This window comes from Tachysurus fulvidraco, chromosome 3 (assembly GCF_022655615.1).
Source record: "Tachysurus fulvidraco isolate hzauxx_2018 chromosome 3, HZAU_PFXX_2.0, whole genome shotgun sequence".
NCBI lineage: Eukaryota > Metazoa > Chordata > Actinopteri > Siluriformes > Bagridae > Tachysurus > Tachysurus fulvidraco.
Window position 1 is genome coordinate 14,887,416 of NC_062520.1, and position 20,848 is coordinate 14,908,263.

The 20,848-nt window shown below is 36.2% G+C and overlaps 2 protein-coding genes and 1 long non-coding RNA gene across 6 annotated transcripts; 2 read left to right on the forward strand and 1 right to left on the reverse strand.

The window, feature by feature from the left end:
• The first annotated feature begins 781 nt into the window (after nt 1-781).
• On the forward strand, nt 782-4,267 carry pigv (phosphatidylinositol glycan anchor biosynthesis, class V). Of its 2 annotated transcripts, none has more exons than XM_027149265.2 (3): nt 782-927; nt 2,285-3,430; nt 3,769-4,267. In XM_027149265.2, the coding sequence occupies exons 1-3, from the start codon at nt 865-867 to the stop codon at nt 4,063-4,065; spliced, it is 1,506 nt and encodes a 501-aa protein (XP_027005066.1). In that variant the 5' UTR covers nt 782-864; the 3' UTR covers nt 4,066-4,267. The 2 variants fall into 2 exon arrangements, with proteins under 2 accessions (XP_027005066.1, XP_027005065.1); XM_027149264.2 differs by lacking the exon at nt 782-927 and adding an exon at nt 1,408-1,765.
• Nucleotides 4,268-4,422: 155 nt separating this feature from the next.
• On the reverse strand, nt 4,423-6,417 carry LOC113644427. Its single transcript, XR_003440997.2, has 3 exons — nt 6,289-6,417; nt 5,471-5,549; nt 4,423-4,751 (listed from the first exon to the last, which is right to left on the reverse strand). It is a non-coding gene; the product is annotated as an uncharacterized LOC113644427 (long non-coding RNA).
• Nucleotides 5,546-14,942, forward strand: zdhhc18a (zinc finger DHHC-type palmitoyltransferase 18a). 3 transcript variants are annotated; one of them, XM_047811052.1, is made up of 10 exons: nt 5,546-6,512; nt 9,065-9,225; nt 9,324-9,473; nt 9,635-9,772; nt 10,248-10,299; nt 10,637-10,739; nt 10,870-10,982; nt 11,114-11,216; nt 11,572-11,638; nt 12,362-14,942. In XM_047811052.1, the coding sequence occupies exons 1-9, from the start codon at nt 6,271-6,273 to the stop codon at nt 11,611-11,613; spliced, it is 1,104 nt and encodes a 367-aa protein (XP_047667008.1). In that variant the 5' UTR covers nt 5,546-6,270; the 3' UTR covers nt 11,614-11,638; nt 12,362-14,942. The 3 variants fall into 3 exon arrangements, with proteins under 3 accessions (XP_047667008.1, XP_047667006.1, XP_047667007.1); XM_047811050.1 differs by lacking the exon at nt 11,572-11,638; XM_047811051.1 differs by lacking the exons at nt 10,248-10,299; nt 10,637-10,739; nt 11,572-11,638 and adding an exon at nt 9,949-9,950.
• The last annotated feature ends 5,906 nt before the right edge of the window (nt 14,943-20,848 follow it).

Genomic DNA, 20,848 nt, shown 5'->3' on the forward strand with positions numbered 1-20,848 from the left:
TGATCTTCAACAAATCCCAAGGGTCTTCATCAGGGAGCGTGTCTGTCTAGCTCAATGCAGAAGCAGCCCAGAACTTCAACTTGTCATGGTTCAAAAGTCAGTGTCATTTAGTTGATGGGTGGGCCACATGCTCCCCCCCCCCCCCCATTTATTTATTTATTTGACATTTAATAAGACCCTCAATACATTATTATTATTATTATCATCATCATCATCATCATCATAATCATCATCAAAGGTTCAACTGACTATTGTAAGTGTCTCAATACACTACAAAAGGATTATCAAAAATGTGTAAGTATTGCACATTAAAAAAAAGTATTCTCTTTCTGCTTGAAAGGCTTTTAGAAACAACACAAACATTGACAGCACAATTCAAGCAACAACATAATGTTATGTATATGGTATGTAATATTGTGGAATGTGGTGCTTTAGAAAAGTGCTTCTAGCTCCAGCACCTGGTATCTTTAGTTTCTGTTGGTGATAATCTTATTTAAGTAATGATAGCATATGTACAAGTATATAGAACGTTACAAGGAAAAATGCCCTAATATAGAAAGTCCCTAGTATATAAAAAGTATAGTATCTAAAAAAAAAAAAGAATAGTAATTAAAGAAGATATTTTTTTTACTCTACTGTATGTGCTTTTTTCTTTTTAAACCTAGCTCACTGTATGGAGCAATTAACTTTGCTTTTGTTTTTATATAGAACATGACAGTAACACATGAGGGAAATTACACAAATTGGGGCATTTTCTTAGATGTGTGTTTTTTTTTGTGTGTGTGTGTAAATGTTTGAACATTTCTTTAACTTTTTATCTGCAAGAGGTTTCAGGGCTGTTTCTTAAGGGCAACTTAATACAATATGATAAATTCACTGGACAACTTTGTGCTATTTTGCACCAGGAGGCAAATCAACATAAATTTGGTAAGTTTAAATTATTTTTAAAAAGGATTTACAAAATAAACTTTCGAAAGGGATGAAATTCTTCTTTATATTCCGGATTAAAGGTCACTGTTGTAATAGGAAGGTTGTTTATGTAGACTTGTATTACTTTATTGTATGACTATTAGCAGTAGCTACACGTGACGTCACTTCCTTTTGATGTGTTTATATTGAATAATGAGCAAATTGTCTATTATGAAAGAATCAGCACAGGTGTGATGGTTACACAATAATTACTGATTTTATGTATTTATCGATTTTGTTTCTTCTAACAAACTTTGCAGCAACATCCTTTAAAACGTTATAAAAAGAAATTGAGCTATTTAAAGATAAATGTCTGCTTATAAATCTGTAAAGTCCATATTTTATAATGTTTACTAAATTAACTACGATTGCTGGTTCACGAAGTTAAAATAAGAACGCTTTTATTTTGACATGGCCCTCTCTAATACACCGGAAGTAGAACTAATTGGATCCGGGGCAGGTGTAATTCGTTTGTATTTTTCTGTAATTTTTTAAAAGAATTTTATTTATTTATTTATTTACTTATTTATTTTTGCATAAGACGCGTCTTCCTCGCATATTTAGTCTCTACTGTGTTTAACTGTGTGACCGATTAGAGGTAGTAATAATAATAATACATTGCGCGTGCGGCGTTAATATAATTGTTTACCTCCATAAATACTCGTGTTGTTGTGAGCTGCTGAACACGGAACAGGATTTGTGCACTATGCTGATTCCAGGCATTCATGAGAAAAAGGATTTAGAAATAATTGTGCGGTTTGCAGCTTTTACGCGAGTATTATCACTTATTTTACAGGTATTACATTCTCAATAAACAACAAAAAAGTAGTAATCCTTATTTATTTATTTATATATTTATTTATTTATTTACATTTATTTGTGTATTTATAAATTATTGATTTATTTTTTATTTAATTATTTTTAAAAAACATTTTTCATATTTATTATTATTATTTACATTGTTTATTTTTTTTTCATTTTTTAAAAAATTTTTATTTATATTTATTTAAAATAAATAAATAAATAAGTGAAAACTGAACCAAAATAAGTTACATGCACCAAATCATATTATATAATTGCCTTATATAATATATATACTCTTTGTGTTGAGTTTGCTGTACTAGACATAAGGTTTGGTCAGTAATGGTGGATTTGGTTCTTGTTTTGGTGCATTAAAGCCTTTAGGATATACAGACATTTTTTTTTTTACAGACATGTATTTACTAAGTTTACTGTACTTGTACTTGCATGTGAGGCTTCAGAGGTTTATACAAATGAGAAAACATTCATATTGTTCCTTTTCCCCTTCACACAGGCTGTACTGAATGCTCTAATCCCGGATCATGAAGCGGATGCCTTCAGTCCTCCCCGGTCAGAGGAACCGCTCATCTTGGACCACACAATTGAGCTGCTCTTTAGTGGCTTAGGCCGCTGGGATGCTGAACATTTTCTCTTCATAGCTGAACATGGCTACTTGTATGAACACAACTTTGCTTTCTTCCCACTCTTTCCACTGGTTCTACGTTTGCTAGCAACCATCCTGCTGTGGCCTCTGAGTCCCTTTTTGACAGTACATGGACGTTTACTCATGATGGTGGCCATAGCTAATAGCACGCTCTTTGTGATGAGCGCAGTGGCACTTTATGGATTAAGCCGTATGGTTTTACAGGACCGAAAACTTGCCGTGATCTCAAGTCTTATCTACTGTCTCACACCAGCCAATGTTTTTATGTTAGCAGGCTATTCAGAAAGTGTTTTTGCTCTTCTCACTTTTGGCGGTTTGTGTTTATTAGAGAAGGGGTTTACAAGTGGAGCATGTTTCCTTCTAGGTCTTGCCACTGCTGCACGTGCTAATGGACTTGTGAATGCTGGCTTTTTGTTATACTTGCCCCTGCAGCGGAGTCTCACTCAGGTGTTTAACAAAAGATCCACATGGCACTACAGCTGTGCAGTTCTGAGGTTTTTGCTTACATCACCACTTTACATTGCAGTCATTCTGCTACCATTTTGCCTCTTTCAGTTTTACGGCTACTACACATTCTGTTTACCTTCTCTGACTGAGGAGTATATTTCTCCTGCTTTCCTCAACCTTGCTAGGGAGAAAGGTTACAGAGTTCCTGATGCAGCAGCCCCCATCCCAAGCTGGTGCATGAAACCGTTCCCGGTGCTCTACTCCTACATTCAGGATGTGTACTGGGATGTCGGTTTTCTCAGATATTTCCAGTTAAAGCAGATACCCAACTTCCTCTTGGCACTTCCAGTCGCCACACTGAGTACACTGGCATTGTACATGTACATAATGGCTAATCCATGTTTTTGTTTGCATCTTGGTCTAATGGAGATTGGAAAGAAAAAAAAAGATGGAAAACCTCCAGCTGGCCTCTACTGCCCAAAGGTTTTTGTGTACATTGTTCACTGCTCTGTGTTGCTAATATTTGGCGTATTCTGCATGCATGTCCAGGTAAGTTTGTCCTAATCTGACAGACCAAGTAGGGATTTATTTATATAGCTTATAATTACTATAACTGTGTTACCATTTTCAAGAAACCCATGGAATGACTGTTTTATGGCAAATGCTAAATTTCAAAACTTTCATTCTTTGTATTTGTTATATATCATTATATTTTGAAGTAGCTATTTAACATTAACATAATGACACATCTATATAAAGAGAAGTTATTTAAATAAATAAATATACACAAGTTATTTAGAATTGTGATGCATAAAATTGGACATATACTGTTTACCATCTCCAGTACACTTTTGTATCATAACATTGCATTGAAATGTTTCCACTAGGTGCTTACCCGTTTTCTAGCCTCATCTTCACCTGTCATCTACTGGATTAGTGGCCACCTTCTTCTTTCATGTGAACCCTTGTTGAAAGAAGATAAAAACTTGGCTTATGGCCACAGCCAGAACACCTTGGAACAAAATGTTTGTCATTTTTCCTTAATGTGCATTAGCAACCCTATCACTCAGCTCTTAATGCGCTGGAGGACTTGCTCTTTTCCCACCCACTGCATTTTGGGATACTTCATCTCATACTGGCTGTTAGGTTTAGCTCTGCACTGCAACTTCCTCCCTTGGACCTGATGGAAAAGGTCTGTTTGTGGGACTGTTTGTTTTGTTGTGAGTCACATTTGTGCATCTGCAGTATCTTACCTACTAGTTGTGGATTCTCTTGAAGGTCTGCGTAACAAAATTAGGTTGTTCATATTGTTTGTTTTAAGGTTTTTCAGTAAACATGTGTTCTTTATCTGATCCTTTGTGTTGAATAAAAAAATATTTTCAAATATCTTGGGTGTGATCCAGACATTGCAGAATGACTTGAAATTAATTCAATGGATTTAATAAGCAGATATGCTTGACTGAGCATTGAACACCTAGACTGTCAACTTATCAAACAGGTCAATCATACAAGGTAAATTGAATGTATACGTGCATGCAATATTGTGTAATAATAATTTTATTTTTATTTTATTATCATGTTACTTTTATTAGTAACATTCTGTTGATAAGAGAATTTGAAGGATTATGGCACCATCTGGTATATTTGTAAAGCCACTTGTTACTCAGTGACAAACTGCAGCATAGACCATATCTACAGATATGTCACAAAAGAAATACATGTCTGTTCTTAAGGTTCTCCAGTTTCTTCCATCCACCAGCCAATGTGGTGAATTGGCTATATTTCATTTCCCCTAAGTTTGACGATTGAATGTGCATAGTGTACAGTGATGGACTAGCATCCCGTCTGCAACCCCAGGTCCACTGTGAGCCTGAACAAGATAAAGTGGTTACTGAAAATAAATGAATAACAATTCTATTATGTTCTGTGGCATACAGATGCTAACATTTTGGATCAAGCTGGCAAGATCTAAGTAACTTTGAAAGAGTGTTCATTATGTTCATTATTATTTCATGGATAGAAGGTCCTTCAGTCACATTGTGCTCAAAGGGCTAGTGTTTCAGTAAGAACAATGACTGAAATGACATCTGTATTTAGACCTATGTGCAGGTCCAACCGCTTACTAAGACACTTTGTCCTCTTTCAGGTAACCGGTAAACATTCTGCAACACATATCTGTGTCATAAAACAGAATTTTGTGTGCATTATAACAGGGTGCACGTTATTTCTGATTTTCTGAAGAATTTTTTACAATTGTTATAATGAACAATAATTTACAATTTTAAAAAAATATAATTAGTACCTAGGCCTGAGTTGTGGCGCCATCTGATGGCATAACTGCACATTACTGAACATCTTTGCCTGTTTTTAGAACTATAGAAGAAATTAACATATCATTTCTAATATATATGTCAAATGTTATGAGAATGAATACAAATGTAAGCACATTACCACTTCTGGACACATTATATTAAACGTAATACATGTGAAAAGATGTGCGTCATAAATAATAATTATTTCTAAAATAGTTTATAGTCTGAATTACTTGAATCAATTGAATCAAAATGACTTATGGTACCGCCCACTGACCTGACAGCCGTCACCTTATTGGTCAGACATGGAGAAGGCGGGTCTTAATTTGGGGCTTCTGGCCAATCAGACGCCTCGTCTAGGAAGTTAACCAAGCTTGTGTTAAAAACAAGGGTTTGTTTTACAATAAATTTAAAGCGTAATCCGTGTCACTCCTTACAGACAGAACACTGGCACAACAAAGGCTCGCTGTTGGAGATCGAAATGCTTGATCGTCTACTGGTAGCGTCTGAATGTGCTCAGACACCAAGTATTAGCTTAGCATAGCTAACTGGTGTAGCTAATTAGCCTTGTTCCTAACTGCAGGCTTCTTGCTTTCCAGTGACAATTAACGCAGCATGTAATAAGTACGTTATAATAAGATAATGTAAAGGGACAGAAATTAAATAGCGTGATTTAATTCAGACATTAAATACCGTCATAAAGACCTACAACGACTTATACGAGTGCTAACTAATCGGCTAGTCAGGCTAGTCACCTTGTGTACTAGTTTACTGACGTCTGTCTTGTGTTTCTGCCTTTAAACTGTGTGTATAGTAACAATTTAGTATAAACGAAGACTTTACATATTATTTATCACTAAAGAAGGATTATTTTATCGTTAGTTATATCAGATAACGGTGTTAGCCAGCGAGCTTGTGTTCAGGTGGCCAAGACAATATTAGTGGGCGTTACACACGTCCCTTTATTTACTCCAATTTATACTCAAAATAAACATTTTGTTGGCTGAAGTCGTTAGTGGGTTAAATCCGACCTTCTCCGTTCACCAACTCTGAACTCACTGGTCACAATCGCATACAATGAAAAACTGTGAATACCAACAAATTGACCCCAGAGCACTGGGAACCCCGGGATCCACACCAGCTTCCACTCTGCCACTTCCAATAAAAGAGCTTCCTCAGCCGAAGAGAAAATGGGAAGTGTTTCCTGGGAAAAACCGCTTCTACTGTAACGGACGCATCGTCGTGGCCCGTCAGTGTGGTGTGCTGCCGTTGACCCTCAGCCTTATTGTCCTCACCTCCACCTTATTCTTCATATTTGAGTGAGTACATTGAGTCGTTTCACATTGTCATTTCTGCTGTTTGTATCAATACTGTCGTACACACACACACCAAATACACACTCTTCCAACTTACATCCATGTCAACAGCACTGTTTTTGCGCTTTGCACTTGCTGTCTCTCATTTCAGTTGATTGCTGTTTTGCAAAAATACTTTACAATATCTCATGTAACTGCTGCTATAATACTAATGTGTTCATTCAGTATTTCTGCACATATAATATTGTCTGAACATACAGTATTTACACTGGTTGGTGCAGTTTCTGCTTATTGTCTTTTGTGTATTGTCTTTTATTTTTTTGCACTGTCTCTTGTCTTGCACTGTCTCTTGTCCTGCACTGTCTCTTTGCCTTGTCCTGCACCATCTTTCTGTCTTTTTTCCTGCACTGTTTGCGCCAGGTTTCACAGATGCATTTTATGTGACTAGGACTAACTTACTAAGTCCTTAGCTCTGTCTTTGTTTTGTGTAGCACCATGGTCCTGGAGAAATGTTGTCTCATTTCACTGTGTACTGCAAAGGCTATATATGGTTGAAATGACAACAAAATCTTCTTGGCTTTTGACTCTTGACTTGTAACACCACCATAATGTTTCTGCTTCATCTCAAATGTCATATTGAAATAACACATTTTATTCTGTAGACTTCTATAGCTTACTTAGTAATCAGAAAATCTGAAAAAAATAAAATAAATTTATCCTGTGAGCAGTGCAACGTAGACCAAAGATGTAAATATTGTAAAGCCCTTCACTCCAGTCCCTTCTTCCTGGTCAGGGTTGCATTAAATCAGAAGCCTATGCAATGAGCATGACATGAATACAGTATCTGTTAAAGTGCACCATGCAATAACACATTCACACCCTGTGGCGATTTAGTATAACCAGTCCACCTACTGACATGCTTTTGGTAGATTGGAGGACCCATGCAGGAAAAAAACTACAGAGAAGTTCACACAGAGAGAAACCTGAGCTTAGGACATGTGAGAAACCTGAGCATGCTGTGGGGCAGCAGAGCTACGTGCACACCTCAAGACATTTCAGAATGATCCATATTTCATTATACAGTTGAACTTAGCAGGAAAAAGAACATGGCAAGTCTGTTAAGATGAAACTCTTTATTTCTTTTATTTTTTTAGGAAAAATATCTGGATTTTTATGAGCAGAAAGAAACAACAATATTTTGCAAGATTACATGTATTTACAAGCTTAATCATATGTATATTTTGCTTGTCAGAACTGAAGAAAAAGAAATGAATTGCATAATTACAGGTGTCTCCCTTCAGCAAATTGTTATCCCGTGACTTAATTGTATCTGTAATTAAGTGGCTGTACTCTATCACTCACAGTCACCTCTGTGGGTATTGGGATAACCAAGGCCAATTCTTATATTTTTGCTGTAAACATTTGGGTTTGAAATCAATAGATGAATGTAATGATTAGAAATGAAAGCTGAAATTCTGATACTTGCATCTACATTTACTACAGCTACTTAAGAACGGGGCATGTTTAGTTGAGAGAAAGTCGACAAACAGATAAATAACTTAAAGTAAATAACTCTTAATATTTGAATTCATATTCCCAGCTGGCAAATAAAAGCATTGTGACTTTTTGATGTCATCAAACTCATTCTCTGCAGTCTGTTTCTCCTCTCCTCTCCTCTCCTCTCCCTGCTGATGAAGTGATTTGTTCTGTTGGCAGAGAGTTTTAGGCCATTGTCTTGCTGCATAATAAAGTTCCTCCCAATTAGATTGGATCCATTTCTCTGTAAATTGGCAGACAGAAATTTTTTATAGACCTCTGAATTCAAGCAGCTATTACTACACTACCACCACCATGCTTTACTGATGAGTTTTTTCCGCATTTGGTCTTTCCATCACTATGGAAGTTTATATTGGTTTCAGACCGTATGTCGCTCATCAAAGCTCACCAACTTTTTTTGTGAACTCCAATCTGGCCCTCTGATTTTACACCCATGCACTTTGCACTTTACACAAGAACTTTGTGATGGGTTAGTTTTTATTATATTTGTGTTATGATTGTTTTAATAGCCATCTGCATTTATGTTGCTCTAGGGTCTTCGAGGAACATTGTTTAATTCACTGTGTAATGTATCAGCTATGTTGTTGAAATGACAAGCTACTTGACATTGTTCTAATATTTTTGATTGCAGATAAAGGCCTAGTTGTTACACATGTAGATGTAAATATCAAGTAATAAAAAATATGCACACATAATAATAATGTATAGGAATAACAAAATTGGGTACTGTATATGAAATTTGTCGTTACTGGATTTGTCGTTATTTCTAGGTAGCTTATTAGCAGCTTATCACCGGTAACTTTAGAACAACCATCAAAAACTACCAAAGCTGAATTTAATATAATATTGGTTAATAATACGTAATAATAATATATTTTGCCTCATAATGACACTGTTCACCGTGGAATGAAACTGTGTTTGCCATGATGGTTAATATGTTCAGCAGTTTGTGGAGCAACTGTTAAGCAATCACAGTTTTTTCATTTCTTTTTCTACAGTTGTCCTTTTCTGGTGGCTCACCTCACCATTTGCATCCCAGTGATTGCTGGAGTGCTTTTTCTCTTTGTGATCATCACCCTTCTTCGCACCAGTTTTACAGATCCAGGGATCTTACCCAGGGCTTTACCAGAGGAGGCTGCTGACATTGAGCGCCAAATAGGTAAAACAGTTGTGTTTGTATTTCAGTTTTAAATGTAAAACAGGCGGCTTTTATTATCCATTTTATGTGTTCCTCTAATATACTGTTTGTATTCTTAGATAATTGTGGGTCAGCTACATACCGCCCCCCGCCTCGGACTAAAGAGATCCTTATTAACGGACAGCTGGTCAAACTCAAATACTGTTTCACCTGCAAGATGTTCCGTCCACCTCGTACTTCACACTGTAGTCTGTGTGACAACTGTGTAGGTGAGGCTCTCATTTCAGTCTGTAATTTTATGGTGATGGTAAGACAGAGAATGGTTTTTACTATGAAATCTAATTGAACCAATCAGAACAGTTACCAAGAATTTTATGTGAACATTGTTTTAATTATGATGCTATGACTTGTGCATATGTTCCCCATACAGAGCGCTTTGATCACCACTGCCCATGGGTGGGGAATTGTGTTGGCAAGCGCAACTACCGCTTTTTCTATACTTTCATAGTTTCGTTGTCTTTTCTTACCTCCTTCATCTTTGGATGTGTGATCACGCACCTCACTTTACGTAAGTCAAGTACCATATACTGTGAGCTGATCTCAACAAATAGTATTTTGTACTACAGTATTGATGTATTGTCATATTTGAATGAGCAGTTAGCAGTTGTTATATTGGAGTTTTCTAATGCATTAGTCACTCTCAATCTTAAAACTGCGTACATAATAACACAATAAGGACATAAGATGTTAAGCACTAGAACTTGTACAGTAATTTACTTGGTGGTAGTTTTCTTCCATACAGCTTGTCCTCATACAACCAGATATGATTTGGAAAATGCCTATGCACACGAGACCTAAAGGCATTAGGGAACATGTGTTAGGTTTCATAGGGAAATGAAAGCAATACCTGTTCACAAAACATAACATGCAAATGTTACCACAGTAGCTGCTTCTTTGTTTGAGGGTATATTTATATAAGAAAAATATATTTTCGGAAAGGGCTGTATTCAGTGTGAAATTTGCTTGTAAAATTTTGTCTACAGGATCACAGGGTGGAAAAGGCTTCGTACAAGCCTTACAGGAGAGTCCAGCCAGATATCCTTTCCGTCTCAATGTCTTGTTTTTAGGGCTTTGACTGATTTCACCTTTAGCCTTCTGTCTTCATCTGATCCTAATCCTGTTCAACCCTAGTTGATTCTGTCATTTCTTTGGGCTGTACAGTTAATACATTACAAATACAGTTAATACAATACAACCACTCACATCAGGCATCATAGCATACCTGTTTTTACATGAGTTTGAGTTTTGTGTGTTTTATAAAAATATTTGAGGTACGAGTATTATAATTTCTGCTTAGATAATCAGGGATGCAACATTAATTTATGTAGGAATGACTATCTTATATCAGTGCTAAACCTTAACCCTCTGGTAATGTTGTGGAACTGGTTGTTTGTTTCTTCTCCATCTGGTCTATCCTGGGACTGTCTGGTTTCCATACCTACTTGGTGGCTTCGAACCTCACAACAAATGAAGATGTACGTGTTGTCAAAACAATGTAATACCGTACAATATTTGGTACAAATGCACACTTTCTCCTGAATGCAGTTTAACGAAAAATCTTGCACTGACACAAAAAAACCCCATTTTTTTACCAATCCTTCGCAGATTAAGGGTTCTTGGTCAAGTAAAAGAGGTGTGGAAGAATCTGGGAACCCTTACAGCTTTAACAGCATCTTTACTAACTGCTGTGTTGTGCTGTGTGGTCCAATGCCTCCCAGGTAACTACAGTCCTAGAATAATCGAGAATAATTGTTATTGTTGTCACAAACCAAATTAGTATTAATACAACATTACAACACCTTATATCATTCAAGTCAGTCATTTGCTAACTATGTGTGATGTTTTTCAGCTTGATTGACAGAAGAGGGTTTTTACCTCCAGATGTCATCCCTCAAACAGTGACATCTGAAACTGAGCTTCATCCTTTTATAACAAAGAAGGACACCAACATGGTAGGAGTGCCATCTATTGGCTTTACCTCAGACTCTGTTGTCTCCTTGCACATCAGTCTTCTAAAGTAAATTTCATTTAATTAACTTTTGTGGAAAGTAAATGACTTTTACTCATTTCAGGATGATTATGTTCTCTTTAATTTTAGTTTTTATTTATAAAGTCCAATTCAGTTTAAGACTCCTTTGTTGCTAAAACCAAATTACATGTCTGTATTGTCATTTCAATCACAATACAACGAGTACTTTTTTTACTACTTGGTTACCACAGTACCAAAAATGTACCTTTCACTTTTGGGACATCGTGATTAGATTTTTATACTTTGCAATTTGTGATATAATGAGCTGATTTCAACAGGAAGGGAACTGTCAGGAATTTGCCATCTCATGCACTGCCTGATGCCTGGCAGAACTGAGTCTGGATGGTAAGATTGTGTTACAAGCATTTCTGCATGTAACTGTCACCATCTTCTTCCCTCATGTCTTCACCATCATTTCTCATGTTTGAAGCTCATTTCAGCATCCTCTCTCATCATGTTTAGCTGTCTGTCCACTAACTTTGAATCTCCATCCGCAGCTTCTGTGTCATCATTGTATGTGTTCAGCACAAAGATTTTTCTCAAACTAACTTTTTCACATTGCTTAAGCCTACATGAAGATGAAATAGCAAACAGGAGCATCCTGCAGGGACCGGCCTTTTTTCTTCTGTTCCATGTCTGCACACCTACCTATGCTTTTTACTTCATCTGATACTCTCACAGGCACACCCAGTTTCATAATACTAATTTTCCTCAAGTACTTGCATTCTGTACCTTTACTCTTTGTTCTCTATTTTTCTATTGGCAGGGCCACTTGGGTTTTGCAGCTTGAAGAATTATACTTGTTTTGCTTTCCTTCATGCCCTCATATGCTTGGTTGCTTCTGCTAACATAAATAGGTCATCTTTTCATTCCTTAGTGACCTTCCTTACCCTAGGGAAACTGTTGTACCATTTTGTATTGTACTAAAGAGTGAAACTAAGCTGCTTATAATACCTCATCCTTACCATGATGTCTGCTCCAGTTTTTAGTGCCTGTTTTGTTGTGGTCATTGAACAATATACAAAAATGTTTCTTCTTCCCTCTTCCACCCTGCTTTGCTGAATACAGTGCACACAGTGTGCCAAGGAGCTATTGGAGTCAGTTTCTCACTCCTCAATGATCCAGAGCAGCTGCAGTTCAGCTACAACCAAGACCACACCAGTGACCCAGGAGAATCTGCTAATTACTGTCTCAAACTCTCTCAAGTCTCCATCTGGTAGGCCTTCTACCAGCTGCTGTGGAAGACAGAAGCACCATCCGAAGGACGACGAGAGCTGCCCTCAGCAAATGAGTGAAAAATTCACATTGGATGCTCAGATACTTAGCTTCCATCATTCACTCTATTCTGGTAGCCATGGTTCTGTCATTTTCAGTGATCCCTCTGACATGGGATTGCTCCCACTGACCTGAGGGCACATGAACCAGCCCCAGTATACAAGGATAGCACCTGACCCCCATTCACTAACTGAGAAAACGTGACAGATGGCATTTCACTCAGGAAGTTCTCAGGAGTCATACTGTCTCTTAACAGTGGACAAAACACCCATTAGACCCAAGATTTGTTTGACAAATCTTTTAAACAGAAGATTGATTTAGGATTAATTATTGTTCTCTGTTCCGTCTGCTGAGTGGGAATATTGGGAAGCCCAATACACGTTTGACACGAAAGGGATATTTCCTGATCTATCCACACTGTGCACAGCTGTGTTTGGTGTTCCACTAAGCTTCGAGTTATATTTAAGAATTACCCACTGACTTCCATTCATAGCAGTAACTTTTGTTTAAAGTTCAGAGTTGTGTATGGGACATCTCCTGAAATGTGCAACCCAAACAGACCTCAAATATCTAACCATTATGAGCTATGATTTTAGAAGTGGATGGGGAATAAATCCAGTTTATTATGTAAACCAGTTCCTCCCGGATTAAGATTTTTTTGGGGGTTTGTTGCAGGCAAAAATACTTTATTTTTGTTGTTGACAAATTTAGATTTTTCTTTTGAACTACTTTAAGTGAAGACACTTCATTTCTATGAGCTGTACTCATGTTTGATGCACACATCTAAGAGGCTTCGGCCGAATCTGCATTGTGCTGAAGTCACAAATACTGTGATCAAAAAATCACAAAATCCCAGAGGAACCGGTAGATGATTACTTCATGAGTAAATGAGTGTTTATGTATCATGAAAGGGGTAAATGTTACTTATTGGTGTGTTGATGGTAAATTATGGATCAGTTATTTCAGAACTGACTAGGAAGTGGAATTCAAACCTTTATCCTCAACACAGGAATAGTTATACAAACAAACTGAAGAGTTGTACCTTTATTTTGAAGGATATATTAATGAAGCAAAACTTTACAGCATGTGGTTGGCTTAAAGCAGCAGGCTGAGGATGTGACATTTACTTTGCAAACAGTGTTCCTGGTCCTAGTCTTAATATTTAAAAAAAAAAAAAAGTAGAGTAGACTATATACACGGATGTAGTGAAACTGTCCTCGAAAAACATGGACTTAAGTTAAAAGCACAGCAAAAGTTTAACTGGGTGTGTGTTTGTGTTACTGTACTGTTCATTCAATCTGTAAACAAAATAGTTCATTATATGTATCTGTTCTTTGAACACATGCAGACAGGTTTGAGCCCCATTATCCACAGATTTTCTTTGGTGGATGACGAGTTACTTTTTAATATTGTTTAGTAATGTTGGCTAGTAGACTTTTTACTACACTAGAAGTGTTAAATTCAAAGATAGGTTAATAAGAAGAATGCAAATTATGTGTTGATTTAACAAAAGACAGACATAATGTAGAGTATAATTTTTTTTAAAACAACTTTGGAATTCAGCCAACTGAGAGAATTACTGCAGGAGATACTATGAAAAAGTATTGGAACTGGCAGCTAGGTGGTTTAAATAATTTTACACAGAAGTAAAACCTGTCTAAATGTGTTGTGTTTGAGCATGTTGTTTGCGCATCACGCAACAATCGCATTACTCCGTCTTGAGAAGCTAACAGCGTGTCCTATCATATTTGTAGTCTGGTTGCTTTTATTTATTTATTTATTTATTTTTACATTCCTATTGTTATTTTATAGATGCAAAGAAATGGTATTAAGCAACGATGAAATAAAAATATACATAAAATAATAAACAGTAATAACGTAAGCTTCATTTGTTACAACCCTTTACTTGTAATGTTTTCTAAGAAATTTGATGTTTCGTTTGAAGTTCCAGAGAACTGATTGTTAACACTAGATGGCACATTTATCCTTCACTTTAAACAAATACTCTGACTAGTCTGTCCTTTCCAGAGAAGTGTGTCTTAATCTCAGTGCTAATGTGCTCCTGTCCTGCACTGCTGAGGGATTTTAATGCTCCATTGAACATAGTTCATCTCATTAAGACTTTGCTGAAGTGATGAGTGAAAGAGCAACAAAAACAGGCTGTTCTGCTTTTTAATGAATCTAGAAATGATAAAGATCTTCTCTCTAAAGTAAGAGGCTTATCTATGTGAGACTAACAGACAGACAGTGTTGGTTCTTTGCCAGGTTCCAGTTTGACTTTCAGAAGAGGAATGCTTAAATTGTCTTTATTCCTCATTCTCTCTGGTCTATGTCTGTTTTTCTACTTTATAATAAAAACAAATGTAAAAAGAAAGAAGTGATCAGTTGTGCAAATGATTTGAAGCAGGGTGGATATAATGTAAGATCTGAGTGGCTTTGAAAGTTGCTGCAGTACAATTTGACTTTAAGGAGAGGAATATTTTTAAAAACCTTGTAATAATAGTCATTTCATAAACCCAAAACTCCCTGTCCTACACATTTAAGTGTTTTGTTTTCCCCCAGCCATTTATTCTATTTTGGTGTGTTAACAATCAGATTTAAATAAGAATCCATCATTCTTAACTCTTTAGTCTTTACATGATAAGTATCATTGTTAACATGCTTATTAACATAGCTTCTTTAGTTTAATGATTTCACAGAAGTGAAACCTGTCTAAACCTGTTGTGAGCAGGTTGACGTCCCACAATAACCTTGTTACTGTAAGTGTTGAGAAGCTAACACCTGACTGAAACTGAGATGGTAATATTGCTGGTTACACGTTTTTACATGCAACAAAATGTTAAGTAATCAAACATGAATTAAAAAAAAAAAATACTGTGGCTAAGTTAGACACCCCCTATCACTGCTTTCACATGAATATATTGTTTGTCATGATATAGTTTGACAAATTTTGCTGAAGCACCAAATTCTTTAATTTTTACAATGTTTTAAGTTATGTAATGCTTTTTATCCAAGGTAGCTTACAGGTGTGGGGAATAAAGTGAGAACACAGAGAGATTAGTGTGTAGCAAAGCAGTGATTCATTCTTTAGAAACCTTTACACAGCAGAGATTTGATACTTGAAAAGAAATATGCATAGGTACATAGAAATACAGTTAGGTGACTGACTAGAAAAATGGCCAGATTAGACTGTATTCAGAGGAATGAATTGAAAAACATTGTGCTATATAAGGACAAAATTCAGTTAGAAACTGAGTCATTGAATCATATGAACAGAAATCATGCATGCACGGTAGATTTGGTTTCATCCTTGATATAGGAACAACTGTTTTCCTGTATAAGTGAGTTACGTCTAATAAAAGTCTCATCTTGTATTGACATAAAACATTCTGAAGAAATGCATGCTAACATTAAAGCATACTAATACTGCATAAGACTTAATTTGCTTTTGTACAGCTTTAATTCTTAATAAAGGCCATATAGGGATGCATGTGATCACCATTACACTATCACCAACTGTCTGAGCTGTTCACACAGGTTGAGTCTATAAATTCATGCTGCTGATACTATCTAATCTGAATAAATAGCAGCAGCAATTGAGATTCATCTGACAAGCATGAAGGCAGCATTTTTTCAATCTTTGATTGTCCAGTATTGATGAGCATGTGCATCACTCTAGCCTCTGATTCCTGTTCTTGGCTAATTGTTACGGACCCTGGTGTGGTCTTCTGCAGTTATAGCTCATCTGCTTCATGTTTCAATGTTTTGTTTTTACTGGGATGCTGTTCTGCTCACCACAGCTGTAAAGAGTGAGTAATCATAGTCCTCTTGTCAGTTCAACCCAACTGGCCATTCTCCCCTGACATCATTAATCGTCAAGACTGGCTTTTTTCTTTCTTCTAAATATTCTGTGGAAAACGTGTTGTGTGATCATCCATCTGAAATAGTCAAAACAGGCTGTCTGGCACCAACAGTCATGCCACAGTTAAATCACTGAGATTTTCTCCCATTTTGTTGATGGAAATATTAACTGAAGCTCTTGACCTGTGTGCTGCTGCCACATGATTGAATAATTGAATCAATGACAGGTTTTCCCAATAAACTGGCTGGAAATGATTAATTTACTAAAGACACTCCAGTTTTGTAATATGATTTTCTCAATGCTGATTCTTGTGATGAGAGAGCTCACTGGGATTTACATGCTATACTAATGAATTTTGGAGCTGTGAGAGTTTTTGCTCTGCTATTCTGCCATGAGTGATCTGGGGTGTTTTCACATATAGTTCATGATGAATGGGTTTTTACAATACATGTGGACTCAGAAGGAGACTCAGGTCTCTTTCTGGACATTTTACTCTAGAGGAGATCTCAGCGCACATGTTATAATAAGTATATTACACTGTAATAATATTATAATATTAAATTGTTACACTGTATAAAGTATTTCAAAATGTTTGCCTCACATGATGCTGAAATGTCTTGTATTGGCTCAAAACCTAAACAAAAAAAAAGAGTTGAAACCATCAAAATCAACTCTTGCTTTAAGCCACAGCGGCTGACAGTAGTACTGTGTGATGTGCGAAATAAATGCATACACATCATATATTACCTACATTGTTGTGGGAGCACATGACCACACAGAAACCCATGTGAGTTGTTTTTCACTTAGGTGAGAGAAAACCAAAGCTATGCATGTACAGCAGCTCTAAATTTCTTTATCTTTGAGGCAAAATACGAAGTAGACTAAGACCATGTTGTATTCACAATGCACAAATCAAGTGGACCACAAAATGAACCATAAACAAACCATACTCAGACCACCTCTGAAAGTAGTTGCATGTGTATGGTTCGGTTGTGGGTGACTTTCATTCAAAGGGGTCAAAGTTCATTTGTCATACTCACATTTACACAAAAGTCCTGAGTCATTCATCAGAGATCACTTGGAGCAATGAAATGGGCCGAGTGTGAAAACACCCTTGCACTCTGTTTTGGGAGTATCTCTGACTTTATTGAAATCCCATTACCTTATTTTCTGTGGTATAAATCTGACATGTTTAATGATTTCCTTTCTGCATGGATGAGAGATGTGTGTTCATGTGGTCTTCTCCATTCCCTCTAAATAACATTTATTTATTTTGAGTATATATTTATTTGTCAGTGACACTGAAGCTTGTTAAAATATAGAATAGTGCTAACATTTTAGAATATCTGATATTTAGAGTTTCATAAACAATATTGCATTGATTATACTGTATATTTTGCTGCATGTCAGTTATCTTAAACAAAATACAGCACCAATGATCTCGAGATGTGGCACCCAAATTCAACTCATTATCTTTATCTTTTAATACAATTGCTATCTCTGAGATCTTGTAAATAGTTTTTTCTAAGCAGTATGTGGCAGGATGTGGGATAAAACTAGGCCACTGTGATAGACCTGCTTGCCCTAAATGGCTCTTCGTTTGTAATTGGATCTGAAGCCTGGTAGGTATAGGATTAGATTAACTAAAGGTAAGAGTTATCTTGTGCCCTTGCATTCACTCTGTCCATGAACCTCCATGTGCATTACAAGTAGTAGTGTCCAGCAAAAGCTCAGTTATACAAAATAAAATTTAGAGACATTTAACAGTTCCCGGCATACAAATTCCCAAGATCAGATGGACTTAATAAGCTGCTGTTAAGGCGCATTAACCCAGAGCACTGGAAAGACTTTAAAAGACATTTGTACATTCTTTACTGTTTGTGAACATAGAACATTTCACCACAAAAACAGAAATGTTAGTTTAAGCAAGAATGCGACACAGGTTGTAATATACCACTCTGAAAATTAAAAATGGGATATTGACAGGTTTGAAGTTGCAATCATTCATCGGCACTTTGTTTGATCATGTCTTGACATGAAGAGGCCACAGACACAGGTTTTACATGATCCTTGGGTTATTTCTATAAAGACCACCCACACAGTCCGCAACATACTGTCCAAAGGTGAAGGTTTCAGCCTTGTTTTAAGACAAATAATTATTCAGGCGATAATATTGGCTAACATTTAGCTTTTTTTCTGCAGTTGAACAGTTTTTGTAATATAGCAGAGCTATATGCATTCTATCATTTTATATATACTTTATGTTACAGAACATAAGAAACATAATACAAGAAATTTAATATTATACGAAGATTAATATAATACAAAAAATAATATTAGACTTATATTTAAACGTGTTTATATTTATCCCCAATGAGCAAGCCTAAGCGACTGGCAAGGAAAACTCCCTTTGATGGAAGAGGAAGAAACCTTGAGAGGAACCAGACTCAAAAGGGAACCGATCCTTATTTGGGTGACACTGGAGGGTTATGCTAGAAACAATTATAAATATAAACTCCACCAATTGTGTGTCGATGAGGAGGTTGTTGTCTTCAAAGACCACATGGAATTGGCATCTCTTTTTATAATATCTGAATACTTCATGAAGCAGAGTCCTACTAGAGCTGGTACATCTTTTTGTACTTTTTGCCACATTTCTTATGTTCTGTAAAGCTGCTCTGAGACAATGCTCATTGTTAAAAGTACTAGTTTGAAGTTTGAAGTGAAATGAATTGAATTCTCATTAAGGGTTTCGATCATAAGCGGTAGAAAATGGATGGATGGATGGGTTTTGATCATTCTGGGGTATAACCTGGAATTTATTGCGAGACACCATGCCTTTAAGAAACCCTGAATTTAGTAAATTATTCATGAACATCAGGTGCAAAAGTTCCTACTTCCCAACAGTCATGGTTGAAAGTTCATCATACATGATTGTTATTCCTGATGTGTGTGCTGCTTGATGGACTGCACTTATTCCAGCTTGATAAATAGTGACCTAACTGTTTATTGTTGGTATGTGCCACCTTTCCGTATACTGTGCTCAAATAAAAAAATCTTTAGGACCTCATTTACAGATACAGTAGCTACAGCAGTCCCTACATTACATGAAACATGTTATGCTGTTACATAACTGATAGGCTTTTGATAATGCAGTCTTTTGTGCAACCATTATAAAAAAGCTCGATAAGATTGTGCCCATAAACATTCCTCATACCTTCGTACCTGATACTGTTTTTTTTACATGCTATGAGCTTAGTAGACATGCAGATGTTTTGTAAATGTTTTCCAGAGTGGAGTTTGTGTTGACACCAAATGGAAACTCTGTATGGCCTGCATTGCAAGGCTTCAGTGAATCCCTTTTGATACCACAGAAATGACTTTTCAGTGCATTCCTTTCAGCCTCCGACAGCATTCTGATCTTTACTGTTTTTCTGAAAATATGTGCTGTCACATGAGGAAGTGTGCGTGTCAAACCCACACCTTTTGTTTAATGGTTGTTTATTCACTTAACTTGAGCTCTGTGCTGTGAAATTTGTTATAAGCTATACTCTCGTATTTTTTTCCTCTCGTATTAGCCTCACCCCAGTGGGTGGTAAAAATGGGTCACGGTGACGACTTTATGACTCTGCCACTATGCTCTTTTTGCAGGATTTTATTACCTTATACAACTGCAACCTTTTTCAAGCCTGGAAGCCATTTTTACTGATATCTGGCAGTAAAGCACATGGAGATCTATAAGAAGAAGATTTTTCTATCATCAAATGCCTGAATTGAAGTGCCAGTGTTACTGACATACACCAAAGGTTTTACACCCTGATATATGATGTAGATGCAGTAGTTGTGAATATGTTATATGTTTTACTAACAAGAGTAGTCCAAGGCAAATACGATAGCTTCTTGTTTCCTGCATTTAGTGATCACCCTACATAGGCAGGAAGATACCGGTGCAATGTAATGCAATGATAGAAACGTAAAACTCTTAAGGTTTACATTCCTTTTTGAGATTCTTTTTAGACACTGTCATTTGACTTCATGTTCTCTGTCTGGCTTATGATGTACCAGACAAGCTTGTTGCAAGTGGTTTATAAAGTATAATAGAAACACTAGTTGTTTTTTTAAAGTTTTTTTTGTTTAAATAAATACTATGTTTGCTACTCTAAACATTTACATACATGACAAGGAATAAAATAGATAAAGTAACTGATAAAGTCAGTTAATCAGTTATTTACACATGTTTACAAAAAGTTTATATTTATTTAAAGAGATCTTTTGTCATATAAAAGAAAGTATATGAGTGTTTCCTTGGCATATAACCAATGTGACCGAAGTGGCATTTGCAAAATAACATCATTTAATCATTTATACTTTTATAGCCCTCCATTTGTATGTTTTATCTAGTTGTAATGATAGTTTAA

Coding starts and splice junctions, on each gene's coding strand:
- pigv (XM_027149264.2), top strand. CDS start 1,676: ATGCTGATTCCAGGCATTCATGAGAAAAAGGATTTAGAAATAATTGTG. Junction 1,766..2,284: donor TATTATCACTTATTTTACAG/GTATTACATTCT, acceptor CCCTTCACACAG/GCTGTACTGAATGCTCTAAT. Junction 3,431..3,768: donor TATTCTGCATGCATGTCCAG/GTAAGTTTGTCC, acceptor TGTTTCCACTAG/GTGCTTACCCGTTTTCTAGC.
- zdhhc18a (XM_047811050.1), top strand. CDS start 6,271: ATGAAAAACTGTGAATACCAACAAATTGACCCCAGAGCACTGGGAACC. Junction 9,226..9,323: donor TGACATTGAGCGCCAAATAG/GTAAAACAGTTG, acceptor TTGTATTCTTAG/ATAATTGTGGGTCAGCTACA. Junction 9,474..9,634: donor TCTGTGTGACAACTGTGTAG/GTGAGGCTCTCA, acceptor TTCCCCATACAG/AGCGCTTTGATCACCACTGC.